General features: G+C 42.9%; 1 protein-coding gene across 4 annotated transcripts in view; it reads left to right on the top strand.

Moving 5' to 3' along the window:
• The window catches only part of cdc42bpab (CDC42 binding protein kinase alpha (DMPK-like) b), a 127,632-nt gene that overhangs the window by 85,995 nt on the left and 22,844 nt on the right, over nucleotides 1-18,793 (top strand). For 3 of the 4 annotated variants that reach the window (XM_056294069.1, XM_056294070.1, XM_056294068.1), the window contains 9 exons: nucleotides 1,090-1,337; nucleotides 6,405-6,510; nucleotides 9,727-9,851; nucleotides 13,303-13,408; nucleotides 13,689-13,837; nucleotides 14,348-14,439; nucleotides 15,129-15,205; nucleotides 16,697-16,735; nucleotides 17,616-17,735. In XM_056294069.1, coding sequence (XP_056150044.1) covers nucleotides 1,090-1,337; nucleotides 6,405-6,510; nucleotides 9,727-9,851; nucleotides 13,303-13,408; nucleotides 13,689-13,837; nucleotides 14,348-14,439; nucleotides 15,129-15,205; nucleotides 16,697-16,735; nucleotides 17,616-17,735 — 1,062 coding nt within the window. The remainder of the gene's footprint in view (nucleotides 1-1,089; nucleotides 1,338-6,404; nucleotides 6,511-9,726; nucleotides 9,852-13,302; nucleotides 13,409-13,688; nucleotides 13,838-14,347; nucleotides 14,440-15,128; nucleotides 15,206-16,696; nucleotides 16,736-17,615; nucleotides 17,736-18,793) is intronic. The other variant, XM_056294071.1, reaches the window with a different exon arrangement.

Below are 18,793 nucleotides of genomic sequence, written 5' to 3'. Positions count from 1 at the left end.
CTTCAGGCGTCTGCTGGAAAGCTGATGATGAAGAGGAATTTCACCTTTCAGCACGTCAGTGACTCAAGGCGTACATCCAAATCACCAAAGGAACAGCTTCACCAAAAGAAGATCGTTTCTGAATGGTCCGGCCAGGGCCCAGACCTGAATCCAATAGAAAATGTGTGGGGTGACCTGAATAGGGCTAGGCACAAGAGATGCCCTCGCAATTTGACGTATTTTAAACATTTTTGCAAGGGAGAGTGGGAAAATATTGCTAAATCGAGACCTGCCAGGCTGATAGACTCTTACCCAAAGAGACGGATGCCGTAATTAAATCAAAAGATGCTTCAACAAAGTCTTAATTTAGGGGTGTAATTATTTGGTGTAATTATTGTAAGTTTTTTTTTCTCCCCTAAATGGTTTTAGCTTGTTTTTCACTTTATTTTTATAGGTTGCAATTTCACATTAAAGGTGGAAAAAGTTGTCATGATTTATCTTGGTTTCATTTTTTCCACTTCACAAAAATTTTAACAGGGATGTGTAAACTTTCCATATCCACTGTAATGTCTGTAATACTGCATTTACACTGTTATTATGAAGCCGACAGGATGGAAAATTCTCTTCAAAATGTTGATAAACTCAATCAAGTGTTTTCGTAAGGAGATGCCTACAGAAAAAGCTGCATTTTCCCAATTTTTGCATCATGCCATGGCAGTGAACATAAACCATATCCAATAATAATATATTTTATTTGTACCCTTTTCATGGTACTCAGTTTACATAGCATGTAAAGTTTAAAGATTTGAAAATATCTAGCTTATATCTAGCAAAATGAGACAGACATTTTGAAATAAAATGTTAAATTCAGACAGTATACACAATACAGATCATTATTTATTGAGTCAGTGTGCATGTGCTGGTCAGGTGACCTGTAAATTACCATGGCGGCTGGAAGGCAATTCGTTGTTGAGGCTGACGTCAACCGATGTAGCCTTTTTTTTAAAAACACGAGCCTTTGGTTTCTCTCTTTAACTCTGTCTCCTCTTTCTCTCTCTCCTCTCGTGTCCTCCGCCTCGCCCCGTCACCGCCCTCTCAAACATCATCCAGCTGAAACAGACTGGCGCTTCTGCCACCCCGTCCTCGGTAGACCAGTCCCAGGAAGTGGGGCGCCTGCGGGGCGACCTGGAGAAGAAGACGCTCCTGTACGAGGAGGAGCTGGCGCGCAGGGAGGCGCAGCACACCGCCGAGCTGAAGGCCCTGCGCAAAGAGCTGCGGGATGCGGAGGGGCAGCACCTGGCCCTGCAGAAGGAGATCCTGATGCTAAAGGACAAATTGGAGAAGACTCGCAGAGAGAGGTATCAGTTTAGTTTTGCTTCATTTTATTTTGATTTCATATTCTTGTTGGGATTAGTGTAGTAACGTTTGGCAGTGTCTGTAGCCAGTTTATTTTCATCTGTTTGACTTTTTTTCCAATTATATTTGTACATTTTGCTGTTATCTATACAGGTCAATCACAGTTACATTCTGTACAATGTGTGATGGGGAAAAATGCTACAGGGGAAAAAAAATGTCAGGAAAAAAAATATTTGAAAAACCTCAGCAAGAGTATCAGAGGAGGGATCCCTCTTCCAGGATGGAGAAATGAACTCATCAAACTGAACAAAGTCTTAAATTAATTCAAAATCAGAGAAATGTCTCTTACAAATGCACCTTTACAAAATGTGAAGGGGAATTTTGGTAGTTTTCAACCATATCTCCATGTATTAATTGTAGTAAGGACATCTCTGTAATGTATTTAATACTTGCCAGTGTTTTCTGTATCGCCATCGGTCACAATAGCAAACCGGCTTACTTCTTCCATCCATTAACATCAGTGGATGGTGGGAGAACTATAAGGTGGATTGGCTGAGATGTTCCTTTTGTAATCGCCGCCATTGTGTGTACCGTAGGCAATGGAGAACAGCTCTCCTGGCAGGAAAACATTAATTTCTCTGTCAAAATGAAATGTACCGAAGCAGTTATAGTTTTAAAAAACTAGACAGACCACCAGCACTTACCAGATAGGCAGATGTTAAGTGCGGAATTTCCCTTTAATTAATAAACAAAGGGTCATGGTCGGGTTGTGTAGGTCAAGGGCAGTGTTTTTCAGGGGGCTGGTTGATATGTGTAGAATCATAGCAAGTGTGTCAATTTTGCCCACATTTTATTCTGCTCCATGTAAATGTAAGTGTAAGACGTAGCTGCCTCCTACATCATGGCTCTAATAGACGCCATATTCACAGCAGACAATGCCATATCTGTAGTACTCCTGTTCATCTGGCATGTATTTGGTGCCAGTTCAACATAGGTTCATGATAAGGAATTTACATTTTTAGAAGATAAAATATAGAGTGGTCACAACCAATGTCACAAAACCATCTAAAAACCACTGTGACAATGCTTTTGGTTTTCTTCTTTGTTTTTCAGCGACAGTTGTATGAGGTAATTATGGCTACTCTATAGAAATGTTGTGTGATATAGAAATGTAATAACTGTAATAGAAATGTTGTTTTCTGTTTTCATTTTAAATAGTCCATATTGGTATTCCCAATATGAAATAGTTATGTGTCCCTAACTCAGACTAGAAGTAGCTCAGTGCTGTGTTTGTTTGTTTGTTTGTTCTTTTCCACAACCTCAAATTGATATGCATTTTGCAGTTTGCATGAAATTTTAACCTAACACAAAAAATGCATATGAATGGGCATTCAGGTTAGAGTAGCAGTTTGTTCCGTTGCCTACCAGCATGGGGATTGCTGGTTCGAATCCCCATGTTACCTCCAGCTTGGTCGGGTGTCCCTACGGACACAATTGGCCGTGTCTGCGGGTGGGAAGCCAGATGTGGATATGTGCCCTGGTTGCTACACTAGTGCCTCCTCTGGTCGGTCAGGGCGCCTGTCCGAGGGGAAACTGGGGCGGGGGGGGGGGGGGGGGGGGGATAGCGTGATACTCCAACATACTATGTCCCCCTGGCGAAACTCCTCACTGTCAGGCGAAAAGAAGCGGCTGGCGACTCCACGCGTATCGGGGGAGACGTGGCAGCCCTCAGCGACTGGGATGGCTTGGAAGAGTCGGGTAATAGGCCGGAAGAAGGGGGGGGGGTCCAAAAAAATAAAATAAAAAAAGGTTGAAGACAAAAATGGCATGTGCCTTTGAAATGTCTATTGCTGATTTCCAGGTAGCTGATGTATCTCAAAATGGCTACTTAGCATTTGAAATGAAACCTTTTTTCTTTTTTTTTCTTTTGTTTTTTACTCAAAGTGCCTTGCAGTACATTGACTACGTACAGTTTTAGTATGGGCGGCTCAGTAAGGACTGAATCCCGTAGCCCGGTACTGCTAGTAACATGCCCTACTCATTGAGCTGTTTGGATCCCCTTATCAATCCGAACTCTTTAGTACTACCATTTAATTTGAGTCCCGGAAACTGTGTTTCAGAAGGGGTCTCCACAGTTAAAACAGGGTTAAAAGTGATCTGACAGCCACTGTCTCAACGCTGCTATAGTTCACGTTACTAGTAATTGTGCAGTATGGGGAAAAATCAAATTGAAAAAAATCAGAGAAATACTTCAGACTACTCAAGGGCACCAGCAAGAGCTATAATCAAATTCTAATGTAGTCTTTTTTTTTTAAACAGAGAGACTCACGGCTTTATTTTTGTACCTTTTAGCCTAACCTTCCTGTCCGGTGTCACTGTCTGATTTTCCCAGCTGCTTTATTTTCCTTCATGTGGCTGTATCATGTTTTAACCACATTCATGTGTTTTTGGCTGTATAATGTGTGGTTGGTGGTCATGCCTTAGGACTTTATTCAGTATTTTAAACACTGTGCAGCCCAGAGCCCCCCATCCGCATTAGCAGGAGAATGGATGGGGCTTTCTGAGGCAGGTTGATCGTGAAGATTGATTTGCATGTCAGTATGATATGGTAAGATAACCCATGAATCAAATAAATCAATTTTAACATTTAATATAGTCATGATGGATTAGAGATCGGTTTCTAGAAATTTGCGGGGGCCAGAGTGCCAAAGGTTTTCCATTTCTCATTGGTATGCTTAGTGTGTGTGTATATATATCCATCCATTATCCAATTCACGGGATGCTGGAGCCTATCCCAGCAGTCATTGGGTGGCATGCGCCCAATGACAAAGGCGTATAGGTTTTACAAACCGATACAAATGTAGGGCGGCACGGCGGCGCAGTGGTTAGCGCAGTCACCTCACAGCAAGAAGATCCTGGGTTCGAACCCCGGGGTTGTCCAACCTTGGGGGTTATCCCAGGTTGTCCTCTGTGTGGAGTTTGCATGTTCTTCCTGTGTCTGCGTGGGTTTCCTCTGGGTGCTCCAATTTCCTCCCACAGTCCAAAGATATGCAGGTCAGGTGTGAATGTGTCATACTGTGATTGACTGGCAGCTTGTCCAGGGTGCGCGCGTGCGCGTGCGTGCGTGCATGCCTGTGTGTGTGTGTTCGTTCCATCCATTATCCAAACCACTTATCCCGCTGTCAGGGTCGCGAGGATGCTGGAGCCTATCCCAGCAGTCATTGGGCGGCAGGTGGGGAGACACCCTGGACAGGCCATCACAGGGCCCACTCACACCTAAGGACAATGTAGTACGGCCGATTCACCTGACCTACATGTCTTTGGACTGTGGGAGGAAACCGGAGCATCTGGAGGAAACCCACGCAGACACGGGGAGCACATGAAAACTCCACACAGAGGACGACCCATATTTATTATACATATTCCGCTCCTCATTGGTTGAGCACTTTTATCAACACCATTGATGGTTTCCGGGGAAAAAAAATGCTATATATATAAACTTACAAGGGTCAGAGTGCTAGTGTGTGTGTGTGTGTGTATGTATATATATATATATATATATATATATATAAAAAGATAGATGTAGGGAAAAAACTTAATACATAGCAGTACAAGCTTGTTTTGTGCTTTGCGTACTCTGCTCCTCATTTGTTGAGCACTTTTATCAAAAACATTGACGGTTTCTGAAAAAAAATGCTATATATAGTATCTATATATCTATATCTATATGTATATATAGCTCTATATCTCTCTCTCTCTCTCTATACAAATAACTTCGTTAAAAGAAACACTCAACGGTAGGGAAAGTGCTCAACAAATAAGGAGCAAAATAATCCAGTGAGTCAAGTAAATTCTTTATGAGACAGTACAAGCCTGTTTCATGCCATAAGCAATGGACAGGTGATGATTGCTTATGGCATGAAACGGGCTTGTACTTTCTCATAAAGAATTTACTTGACTCATTGGATATTATATATATTTATATATATATATATATATATAGTAGCGAATTCAGGGGGGCAGTCTGGGTTGACCATCGCCACAGCCTGGACGCGAACCCGTGTCTCCCACTCCGCAAGCGACAACGTTAACCAGTCAACTGAAGGGTCCGACCCGTTAGTCAAGGACCAAAGTGTCTACTTATCCATGCACGTTACAATATATAGATAGATATAGATGTGCTATGTATTAAAAAAACATTTCCTGGATCTATATATATATATATATATATTCCGCTCCTCATTAGTTGAACACTTATAACACCTTTGACGGGTTTCGAAAAATACGCTATATATATATATATATATATATATATATATATATATATATATATATATATGAGCACTCTGACCCTCACAAGTTTCTAGAAACCAATAGGTACATATAATATAAAAAAAAAAAAGTCCCTTCTGTGCATCCTATGCATTGCTTTTGTGCACTGCCTGTTGACACCGATGTCTTATCGAACTTGAACCTGTTTTTTTGGCACTTAGTTGAGTTGTCGCCTCCTGACTATCCTTGTTTGTGTTGTGTTACCTCTCAGATATGTACGTTGCTTTGGATAAAAGCATCTGCTAAATGACTTCATTAAATGAAACCCTTAACGGTAGGGAAAGTGCTCAGCAAACAAGGAGTAAAATAATCCAATATAATAATAACAATTAATAAATAAACTAGTTTATATATATTGTATTCTTGTCATGAATGTTCTTTATCCAGTGTAAATGTTTTCCCTTTTATGTTTTCACTATTTAGTGTTCTCTTTGCACCCCACTGGACTAGACGCCTCTGAAGAAGGGGCAGGTCTATGAGGTTGTGCAGACCTCACAGGGAAAAAGATTAAAAAGATTAATTTATGTAATGGCAAGGTGCAACTTTCACTGTTGGCTGGGCCGAGGTTCAAGGTTGGGGTTCTAGCCCCACAGAATATTAGCTCGCTTTAACAACTTTATTAACACGTGTGTGTGTGTGTGTGTGTGTGTGTGTGTGTGTGTGTGTGTGTGTGTGTGTGTGTGTGTGTGTGCGTGCGCGCGCCCACTTTTGTGTCCACCTTTGCCTCTCTCATCCAGTCAAAGTGAGCGAGAAGAATTTGAGACAGAGTACAAACAGAAGTATGAAAGAGAGCGAGTTCTTCTTACTGAAGAAAATAAGAAACTATCCAGTGAACTGGACAAGGTAAGCCCACTGACACACACACACACACACACACACACACACAAACAAGTCATACATGGTAAGTCATAACGACTGCATGAAATGTAAACGTGGTCCAACATATGCGTACACACACACACACACACACACACACACACACACACACACACACACACACAGTCTCACGTGGGAGCTTTTAAGCTAGTTTTTAACCATTCTTAAGTGAGTGTGAAGCGTATAGCACAAGCGCAAACTAAATACCAAGGGTTTTCCTCTCTTTTATCATTCTTTTACATTTCTCCCTGTTTCTCCCTCTGGCCTCCTCTCTGTCACCCCCTCCCTCCCTTTCTCTTTATGCTGATTACGTCTTATCTGCCTGTGTCTCTGCCTCTTTCGCTCTGACTTCTCACACACACGCACGCACACACACGCACACACACACACACACACTCTGAGGAGGCCACAGTTCCCTAACCCCAGCTAACCCCGTCCAGTCTTTCCTAGTTCTTTCATCACATTCCTCAGTTCACCCCTTCTCCCCAGGCAAGGCCAAAAGAACCACTGTTTAATATGCCTCGGAAAAACGCTGCGTAGCCTCCTACACACGCTGATGGAATGGCTCGCTGGATCACACACTATTGTCTTTGGAACGAAACTAAAAAATGGGAAAGGGGTACTTGGAAATTGGAAGTGCGAAGCTCCCAAGTCAAATAATATCTTAAGAAGAAGCAGGAGGTGTTCTGACATATGGAATAAAAACCCGCGGCGGTTTGTTGTTTTTATGGTCTGCCAGTGAATTACAAAGAGAGAGTTTTTGATTGGATGTGGAGTATATGTGGATGGGCTGCCAGTGGAATGATAGCACATATCACTCTCATTATTAAACCTGTCATTCTATTATTTCACTCACCGAAAAACCGTGTTTTTAAAAGTTGGAAATACCCAGGATGGATTAAACCCGACTTCATGGATGCTTTCATAAACCAGTCTTGCGCGAAATGGTGCTTGCATACATTTTGAGAAATGGAAAAAACAGCATTTTGGGACTCATCTAGTCTGGGAAAAGGACATGTCCACTTGTGAAATTATTTGCTTGGCCAAATGAATGAGATCGCCTTAACTTTTGAAAATGAATATATTTACATGTCTTGCTAGCTTGCTCGGGGCTATCCTGACCAAGATCCTATGCGGCTCAAAACGTCAGTTTTGCCAGTAAATAGCTGACGGGAGCGTAACGCAGACTGTGTTGACTCGGAATTTTCTGCATGCATATTCATTCATCTGCGCTGCACCTGCCTGTATTAGCTGGATATGCGTGCTCTATCAAACCCAATTGGACCGACCAACCTCATTTTCTCTGTTGACCCAGTAGAAACATAGCCAGATGTGGAGAGAAGGAACAATACAGGAAGAAAAAAAAAACTCTGGCTCGATTGAAAGTGGATTCAAGTGTTGGTCGGCTTGGAGCAGAATCAGGAAACACCCATTTTGGTTGACTGCCAATAATGGATGGCAAATCCCAAAACTTACCTCTTACTGCTACTCTGACTGTTTTACCAGCCAAGTTGACTTCTAGGTTGAAATAGGGCCTTTAGATAAAGGACTGCCAGATATCACAGCAGAGCAGACAAAATAAATCCACCACAGTCCGAGTTTCAAAGCATTTCGCTGGTGTCTGGTGTTAATTCCCTACTCTAGAAAAGGATGTGGGAGTCCAGGTGCAAGGACAGTCTCGGCACTAAAAGATAGATGTGAAAAGGAATCCCTTGGGTGTCACATCTCACCTGTCCCCATAAATCAAATTTGTCCAAAATCATAGTTCAATAGAGAAAATTTTTTTTTGGAGGATTTGATTTATCTCACCATGCAAATGATGTTTCCACTCTTGGAGCCACCAGAGTGTTCAAAGTGCTAAATCAAGCCTTCCTATAGTGGTTTAAATATTTTGAACATTATTAAAAGTCACATTCCAAGCGCCACTCACTGTTTTCATCCATACCTGTTGTAGTTATTCATCATATGGAGTGACTGGTTCCCCAAAAAAACCCTCGCATAACAACATATCTTATACTGTTAAGTGAATTCTTTCATCCAAAGTACATGGGCCAGTATCAGGATCACATATAATGTTGTCACGACCGGGCCCCAGTGGGAACAGAACCTGTGGCAGCGTATGTGTTAAGGTACCCACTGAGACAGGCAGAAAAAAACACATCGCGCTACCCACTGAGACAGGCAGAAAAAAACACATCGCGCTAAACACACTATTCCCACAGCTGCTGTGTGACTTGATGACATTATAAAACTTGAAGAGGAAGTTGCACATTTTTCACAGATTGATTGTGAGTGACTGTGTGGCTTAAACAAATTTGGGCCCACCCTTTCCTGTCTTTGTCCCAGCAGTAGGCAGACTTTTGGAAGAGAGATGACTGGGGCTATCTCTCTATAGATTTCCTCTAAATCTAATTTCTGTGAAGGCAATCTAGTGATGGAATTTAAAAACTATTGCAAAAAAAAAAAACAAACACTGTCTACACCTCACATTCCATCATTCTCTTGACAAAACGGCAACGATACATTTTTTAACTGGCCCCTAATTGAGATATTAAGCAATCTTAAGCTTAGTAAACTAACATTCTGTGTTGAGACAGTGAAGTGTGTCACTATGGGTATATCTTAACACACCTCTATCATTCACTGTAAAGCAGACCAGCAAGCTAAGTTAAACTAAGTTGGAAAAAAAAGAAGAAGCTTTTTTGCCCTTTTTGATACCCCCCACCCCCACCTCTTTGTTTGCTTCCCTTGAGGAAGTGTGGTCTGGCTCGGTTGACCTGTTTGCAAAAGATTTGGCTCAATCACTCCGAAGACCTGTTAAGTTCATCACACCCTTGATACAGTCAAAACATTATCATGGAGTCAGTAATGACAGCCCCCTCCTCACTGCAAGCCGCTCAGCTGTCTGGGTCCACCAGGCTTGGTAAATAGTCTGGTTTGCAAATGTATTCCTGAAAAGTGAAAATTTCATTAAATGGTCAGAATGTGCAGCAAATTGGGAATAATTGTAAATAATCCTAACTTGCTTCACCTCCTGTTGGTGTCCATGTTTTAACTGCACCATCAGCATTTGCCAACAGTGGTTAATATGGTGTGTGTGTGTGTGTGTGTGTGTGTGTGTGTGTGTGTGTGTGTGTGTGTGTGTGTGTGTGTGTGTGTGTGTTCCTAAACTTATTCCCTCAGCTGACGTCCATGTTTGAGAAGTTGAGCGGTTCTAACCGGCAGCTGGAGGAGGAGATGAGGGAGCTGGCTGACAAGAAGGAGAGCGTGGCTCACTGGGAGGCCCAGATCACAGAGATCATCCAGTGGTAAGATGCACACAAATGTATACACACACACACACTTTAAATTTTCCAATAATTGTATATTATATGTAATTGTATTATCCAATAAAGTATAAATACACAAATGCATAACAGAGTTCCTGGTTTACCAACGTAGATATCTGCATGTATTATATCATGCCACGGCACACGTTGAAAGTAAATCCAACACGTTCTTACTCAGAATTACACATACGTGATGTTTCTGACGCACTTTCTCTTCCACACACTCACTCATATCCATGACGTCTAACACGGTATTGTGCTACACCGCTGAGTAAAGTCATAGCAATTCCCGCATACCTCCTGAAGATCGTAGCGCAACTTGACCCTCCCATTCTCTCAGATCATTTCCCATCTCAGCTGACGCCCTGCCAGCTGCTCGCCTTCCCCACGCTGAACAAGCCTGCAGTCTTCACATATCACACATACCAAACACACATGCATACACATGAAGACACAAATGCACGCAAATACCAACACACAAGCGTGCACACACCAAAAATAAAAAAATATCCTATCCATGCGCACATACACAAAACACCGACCTTTGAATGTACATTTATGGTTGTTTATTTATTCGGTGGTTAATGTTGCCCCCTGGCGGCCAAACTATGTTACTGCAAGGGATAAACCAGAACGAGAGGCCTGAAGGTTGTTTAAAAAAACCAAACTGGACAACATACAGTGTCTAAAACGTTAAAAACACTTGCTTTGTTTTTTTTAAGAAGATCGACTAACTGAAATTCAAGTGACAGCTATAAATCCCCTAGTTACGTTGCTAGATATAGTCCAAGGACACGAATGGAGAGAAGTTATTTAAGAAGAGGCATATTAAAGCAAGCAAGTTTATTTATATAGTACATTTCGCATACAAGGCAATTCAGTGTGCTTTACACAAATAAAAACAGAAAAGGAACAACAATATAAAATGTAATTAAAAGAGAGTAAATAAAAACAAATAGTAACAATCATATAAAAATATAATTAGAAGAGAGTAAAAAAAATCAAATAGGAACAATCATATGTAAAAATTAAGAGTACAAAGTACATAAAATGTACTTTGAAATATTAATAAAAAGAGTAATATAATTAAAAGACAGGCACTATAAAAAGAAAATACAAAGTAGTCTCTTCCCCGCTGGGAGTGACCAGAGATCTACTTCCAGAGTTGAAGTGCTGTAGGAATAAGGTACAAGTTTTAATGCTCAATCATAGACATAAGAAAGAGAAATGTTTTTAACCTAGATTTAAAGATTGCTGTTTGGGGCACATCTAAGATCTTCTGGTAGTTTGCTCTGGTGGCATGCAGCACAACAGCTAAATGCTGCTTCACCGTGTTTGGTTTGGACTCTGGGCCGAGCTAACTGACCTGAGTCCATGGATCTTAGAGCCCTACCCACTTTATACTCTTCGAGCATGTCAGTGATGTATTTTGGGCCTACACCATTCAGTGATTTGTAGACAAGTAGCAGCACTTTAAAATTGGTTCTGTAACTAACTGGAAGGCCCTGTAAGGATTTCAGGACTGGAGTAATGTGCTCTGTCCTCTTGGTCCTGGTTCAACCTGCAGCAGCAGCGTTCTGAATAAGCTGCAGCTGTTTAATGGTCTTGTTGGGAAGACCAGTTAAGAGACCGTTACAGTAATCAATTCTACTGGAGATAAAAGCATGGGTGAGCTTCTCTTGGTCGTTTTGGGATAATAGACCCTTGATTCTGGCTATATTTTGAAGATGATAGAAGGCTGCTTTAGTGATTGCTTTGACATGGCTGGTGAACGTGAAATCTGAGTCGATTAAAACGCCAAGATTTCAGACTTGGTCTTTGGGCGCGGTGGCACGGTGGTTAGCGCGGTCGCCTCACAGCAAGAAGGTCCTGGATTCGAGCCCTGGGGTGGTCCAACCTTGGTGGGTCATCCCGGGTCATCCTCTATGTGGAATTTGTATGTTCTCCCCATGTCTGCGTGGGTTTCCTCCGGGGGCTCCGGTTTCCTCCCACAGTCCAAAGATATGCTGGTCAGGTGTGAATGTGTCGTACTGTGATGGACTGGCAGCCTGTGTGTGTGTGTGTGTGTGTGTGTGTGTGTGTGTGTCAGCCCTGTGATGGCCTGGCGGCCTGTCCAGGGTGTCTCCTCGCCTGCCGCCCATTGACTGCTGGAATAGGCTCCAGCATCCCCGTGACCCTGACAGCATGATACACAGTTCAGATAATGGATAGACTTGAATTGTTCGTTTATAATAGTTCCCTTCTCTTTGTTGCCAAACACAATAATCTTTTATTTTTTCCTTATTTATTTGAAGAAAGTTTTGGCTTATCCAATTATTTATTTGCTCCAAACAGTGGCACAGTGAGTCTGTTGGGCTGAGATCATCAGGTGAGAGAGCCAGAGGGATATTTTTAGCCTTGAGATGGTTGAGTTGTGGATTGTGCAAAAAGAGTTTCAACACATTATTTGGACGGCGTGCAACTGTATATATATGTTCCTGTGTAAAGGTTTTTTTTGTTGTTGACTATTTAGTCTCAGTTAGCCTAAACAAGTGCAGCAGTCTTGCTGTGTTGTAGACATAACCCCAATTTATTGTATTCCAGTATTATGGGGAGTCTCTGAAATTGTTGTCTTTGGTTTCTACGGTGTGAGTGTGTGCTTATGTGTACAGGCATGGGCCTGTTTGACTGCGGACGTACGTAGGTGCACGATTTTGTGTTTCATTTGGGTCAGCTTGGGTTTATGCTTTCATCACAACCACTATCTGTTCTGCCTCAGCTGCAGAGGTAAGTTTGGTGCCCAGAGCGACCTGAACATTTGCATGTATTCATGTGTGTATGCCTGTGGATTAATGACACCGAAGTGATGACAGGTTTGGTTCAGTCATAGTGCCTCCAGGGTGTGTACATTGATGTCATCTCGTCTCTCAGTCGGTGTTTACATTATGAGTGTGCATGTGTTCTTTATTATCTGCTATCTTGTAAGGACACTGACAGGAAATGTTGGGAAATTTCAGCAATGTTGGACATGACATTGAAAGGGTTCATCTTGGGGCAGGCGTCAGGATTTAGAGGGTAATGGTAGTAGAGAAACCTCTGGCTTTTGATCGGACTATTGTTGGCTTGATCAGGGAGTTTAAATCCACATCAGGGAAGTCGGTTGAGAAACATTCCTCCTACTTCAGTTGATGGCAATAACATGACCTAAAACCAGGCATTTAACCCCTAAACTGCCCCAGTGGAGCTGCTCGGTGGCCAACAGCAGTGAGCTGGGGCCAGTTCCTGCTTTCTTATATTGGTATTTGTAACTGTGTTAGTGCTGGTGAGGCTAAAGTTGAAGTTAGTTGACATTAGTTGAAACATTTTTCTATGCATACATATTTGTAAAAATGTGTTCACAAGTACATTGTGTGTGTGTTTGTGTGTGTGTTATTGTGCATGCTTTTGTCAGGGTGAGTGATGAAAAGGATGCTAGGGGCTACTTGCAGGCTCTGGCCACGAAGATGACTGAAGAACTAGAGGGGCTGAGGAACACCAGTCTGGGAGCACGGGCCACGGTGAGACACACACACACACACACACACACACACACACACACACACACACACACACCACACACACACACACACGTACAAGTGTTCTCAGAAATGTAAACACAAAAAGATCTGTTTTCATTATTGGTAAATTTGGCTATGAGGGGGATTAGATTAAATTCTAACACATGGTGTTATTCTTCCCACTGTCCCGCTGCTTTCTGTCTGACTAACTTTCTCTTCTCTCTGTCTGTCTGACTGTACGGTTGTGTGTGTCTGTGTTGTGTGTGTCTCTGTGTCCCAGGACATGCCATGGAAGATGCGTCGCTTTGCCAAGCTTGACATGTCGGCACGTCTGGAGCTGCAGTCGGCCCTCGATGCCGAGATCAGAGCCAAGCAAAGCATTCAGGACGAGCTGAACAAGGTGAAGGCCAACAACATCTCCACGGAGTGGTAAGAGACCTTTTATATACACCCATTTTACAATTTTGCCGTTTCTCTGTGCTTTATTTGATGGAAAAGTTGGATACGATGGTAAAATAGAAAAACTGAATATGATTTGTGGTATTCTCTGTGCTGGTTTGCTTTTGACGATTATGCAAAAATGGCAATTTTGTTCACTTTTGGGTTCGTCCTCTAACAGTGAAACAATGTGTAAGAACCGCACACCCGTTTGAATGGAAACACGACGCAGATTATGTATGTTTTGTCTTTCTCAGTGCTGTTATTTTTCTTGCCCTTTCCCATCTGTTTAAGTCAGAGAGTACTGCTGGCGTCGTGTGTGGCTGTCGCCTTTCCCTCTTGTAGCCCCCCCCCCCTTCCCATCCGCCCCTGTATGTGTTATGTTTATCTGTTGTCTTGTTTCACCGCCGTTTAGTGTAAAGCAACTTTATTGTAAAGCGACGAGTGTTAGAAAAGCGCTATATATTTGATTTATTATTATTATTTCTTCCTGCCCCTCAGTAAACTCCAGGATGTAGAGGCTAAGAACCAGGAGCTCCTTTCTGAGATTGACAGGCTGAAAAAGGAGTCCGAGGAGCTGCGGCTACGCAGGGGTAAGAGTTGTACTAATGACCTTTGACCATCTTTGTTACCATTCCACACAAGTAAAAGACATGTACAAAAAAAAAAAAAAAATCTTGTGTTTTCTGTTCAGCCGTCCGAAGGAATAAAGAACTTTTCAGCAGCTGGTCACTTGAGAAACACAAGTTTTGTCTTACCACGTGTGGATTTAGTTCAACTGTAATACATTAAAGCAAGGATTTTCGAATGTGACCAAAACACCACTAATGCCCAATTGATGCCGGATAAAGGGGCTTTTGCAGTCACTACCACTGTAAGATGCCGGTTACACTGCAGCTATGCAAAGAATTCCCACCAGGTTCAATAAATTGGATTTGCATACATCAAGTTTCAAATGGCATTAAAACATATTTTTGAATGTTGACATTGTTTAAATGTAAAGTCTCTCTCTCATGGCTGTTAAGATTGTATGGACAATAACTGAAAATAAGGATTTTTAATTTTAACCTTAATTTTGCCCTGAAATCTGTTTTATTCTAGTGAGCAACCAAAATAAGAGATCAAGTGTTATCCTGCCCCCCAGATTCCAGAAATTAACCTGATCCCAGCTCATTACAACTATTTCTTTTGTCTCAAAGGACCTCCCGGAAATAATCCCATTTGATGTTTTAATATCGGCTAATCAACCGTTGTGGTTGCGTCATTTGTTCTGTGTCTTTAGGTGTTAAGCATCAGGATTCACAGAATTCCTTCCTGGCTTTCCTCAATGCCCCGACCTCAGCTCTTGACCAGTTTGATGTAAGTAGCAGCTCATTAAATCATATAGCACCTAAAACTAAGGACGCAGGGAAACCGGAAGCCGGTGCCGTACTGGGCTACCTGACATGTACATCCATCTACCAGCCTGGGTTTGAAAACGTGCCCTGTCTTCTTCAGAGATGATACTTGTCTATTTGTACATTTTCCTAACCATGGGACACCATGTCCATCAGGACTTCATTTTTACAAAACTAGTGAATCAGGATTAATCCTCTGGTTATTTTCACGAGTTTTTCTCCTGGGGCCTCATGTATCAATCATTACTATGGGCAAATTTGTGCGTACACACCCATGGGATTTTTGAGCCCTGCATTTTGTCTCAGAGACCAGTGTAGAACCTGGGTAACCCCTGAATTTACACACCGATTGGCTAACACTGATGTCTTTGCAGGCCTGGGTGATTGCTTGTTGCAGGATATAGACAATAGATGTTAGGAGGAAGGAATTACAAATACCCATCATGCTTTGCTGCTGACTGTCAGACGAACTTGAGGGCTAAAAAATTCCATGGGTGTGTAAACACAGATTTGCCCATAGCAACGACTGATACACGAGGCCCCTGATCTTTCAGTTCTCTCATTCTTTCGACAGATACAGTCCTTTAAGTTACAATGTTGCATTTCCCGGAGCTTTCCGTTTGTTCATATTAATTTTTGCTTTCTTGCTTCATTTTGTTGTTATTTTCTTGCTTTCATCCTCTGGTACATCAGGACTCTTACTCCTCATCCTCATCCTCTTTAATTGAGTTTTGGGAAGATGTAAGTGTTTCCAGGCTAGTAGGAGGTCTATGTGTATATGTGTGTATGTGACTGTAGTTGTAGTTGTCTGCTGTAGGACTGGGCATTTCCAACTAGTGGAGAGAGAGAGAGAGTCGTGTGCGTGTGTGCGCGTGTGTGTGTGAGTGTGTGTGTGTGTAATAGATAATTATTAGACAATTAGCATGCATGTGTGACCTAGCGCAGTCTTTGCCCTTGTCCTTGCGTTATGAAGTATTCTGAGTGCTGGCCAGTCCTTGCTGTAGTTGGCTTTTGGGCTACCTGAATGGTTCTGCCTCAGCTTTCTTGTGCCTGGGCTCGGCTTGAAACCCACCAACAGATTACTCAGCACACGATTAAAACAGATGCTTAATGCATCCTTTCATTTCCACAGTTAGAAAAAAAAACAGCTGGTTGCTGTTGCTGTACTTGGCATAGACTTTCCCACTTTCCCATCTGTATTTACCCTATCATCAGGTGTGTCCCTCACACCGTTTAGTATTCCTAACCGTCTAAACTCAGTCCCTCAGTTCAGCCTCCTTGTGGCCACATCTTGATTTAACCAAGGACCATTTCCGCTAATTCCTCTATTCAAATGTTTTTAGTTTTTTTTTCTTTTTTTTTTTCTTAGCCATGTTAGACAGCCTTTTTATCACGATTAATGACACGTCTCTTTGTTTCTGCCACTCTCTGCCTTTCCTTCCTCCCACTGAAGCGCTCTCCATCGGTCGGCCCGGCTAGCAAAGGCAGACGCGTAAGCACCGCCTCTGTGCTCACTTTACTGTCCACACAAACAGCCCCCCCCCCCCCCAATGTGCTGTATCCCTCGTCGCATGGAGATTTTGTGGGTGTGTGGGTGTGTGTGCACGTGTGTTAGTCTGGTCCACGTGTGTGTATTTGTGTATGGCTGTCTGGTTGCATGCTATTTTTTGGGGATGGGGGTTCTTTGGATAACAGCTCCCTTGGTTATTGATTGTTTGGTAACAGAGTTGAATAGATAATGCTCATTAATTCGGCTCCTTTAACTTGACTTTTGCTTGCATGGGGAATCGGTACACATGCTTTCCTGCCCTTCAGTGCTCGTGTGTGTGTGTGTGTGTGTGTGTGTGTGTGTGTGTGTGTGTGTGTGTGTGTGTGTGTGTGTGTGTGTGTGTGTGTGTGCGCGCGTGTGTGTGTGCGTGCGTGCGTGCGTGCGTGTGTTTCATGTCTCTGTGTTTTCTCCAAATTGCTCACAGTGGTTCTGTCGATGGCCATGCATGGCGCATGGTGTACGGTCGTGGTGTCTCAAACTAGAGCAGTCGAGGGGTTGTCTGTGGATAGTGTGCTCTCCTATTAACTCCCGATGTGGACGCATATTTTTATATTTTTATTCTATGTGCTGTTTGGTACTGTATAATGTCTGCTCCTCCTTCTAAGCATGGTTGGTGCACTCAATTCTGCCTCGGTCTCCGGTCTCTTCTAACTAACATCACTCCTCTCTCTACGTCCTCTCTCTCTCTTCTCTCTTCTTTCATCTCACTCCCTTTCCCCTCTTCTTATGGTTCCCTCCTACCCTTCTTTATCCTACTTCCTTCCCTTCTACCTTCCCTCTCTCTCCTCTTCTCCTCCTTTCCTTCCTCATGTTACCTCTATAGGTGGACTCTGTGGATAACTTCACCCCCTCCAACACTCCATCCCGGGATGAGGATGCCAAGTCCCACCACAAGTCGCGCTCGCGCTCACCGTCCATGGCTAGCGATATGGAGCCCATAGAGGTCAGAACATGGGCTCTTCGGTTGTTCAGTCTGTTGGCCAGTGGGTCTCAATCTGTTCCTGATGGAACCCAAGTGCCGCTATTCTGTTTTCTATTTTACCATGTAGTTAGATAAGTTCTCCTGTTGTGCCAGGGGTGGCACCGTGGCGCAGTGGTTAGCGCGGTCGCCTCACAGCAAGAAGGCCCGAGGTTCGAAACCTGGGGTTGTGCAACCTTGGGGTTCATCCCAGGTCGTCCTCTGTGTGGAGTTTGCATGTTCTCCCTGTGTCTGTGTGGGTTTCCTCGGGGTGTTCTGGTTTCTTCCCCGCAGTCCAAAGACATGTAGGTCAGGTGAATACGAAATTGTCCCTAGGTGTGAATGTGTCGATGCTGTGATGGACTGGTGACCTGTCCGGGGTGTCTCCCTGCCTGCCGCCCAATGACTGCTGGGATGGGCTCCAGCATCCTGTGACCCCCATTGGGATAAGTGGCTTGGATAATGGATGGATGTTGTGCCGGGACTAAAGAAAAAAATCCCTTATTTGAAGGCTGTCGCTGCTGACAGAGCAGATAAATGTAATTAACTACCTGTTAGAATAGAAAACCAGCAACGCAGGAGCTCCATGAGTACCAGATTGAGGACCACTGCAGCAGGCCACAGCAGTTCCTAAGGTCTCGGCCTTTTCTGCTGTTTTACTAGCCGTGAAATTTGTTGCATGCAAGCCGAGATCAGCAAAACTGTGTTGATTTCTGCTGCTGTTTTTGAAGTGTTTCACATCGAAATTGCAAGCCAAGCGCGCATGTTACCAAGAGTGCTTATGTAGACAATCGGTAAATTGGCAATCGTTCTAATCCCCCAGCTTCATTTTGGTTTTGTTGGCATAGGCTGCTTACGCTTACTGGTTTTGCCTACAAATGTGATAAATGTCTGATTGCTGCCTTTTAGTAGTAACTTGTATGTCTGAGTATCAGTAACAATCAAAACTATATCACATTTTTTCAAGGGTATCAAATAAAAACATCAGACAAGTACATTGAGAATTTTGGTCTACAGAAGGATCGTCTATACGAAAAATCCCC

The sequence above is a fragment of the Lampris incognitus genome, chromosome 15 (genome assembly GCF_029633865.1).
Source record: "Lampris incognitus isolate fLamInc1 chromosome 15, fLamInc1.hap2, whole genome shotgun sequence".
NCBI classification, from domain to species: domain Eukaryota; kingdom Metazoa; phylum Chordata; class Actinopteri; order Lampriformes; family Lampridae; genus Lampris; species Lampris incognitus.
This window is presented reverse-complemented; position numbering and strand designations above follow the sequence as displayed.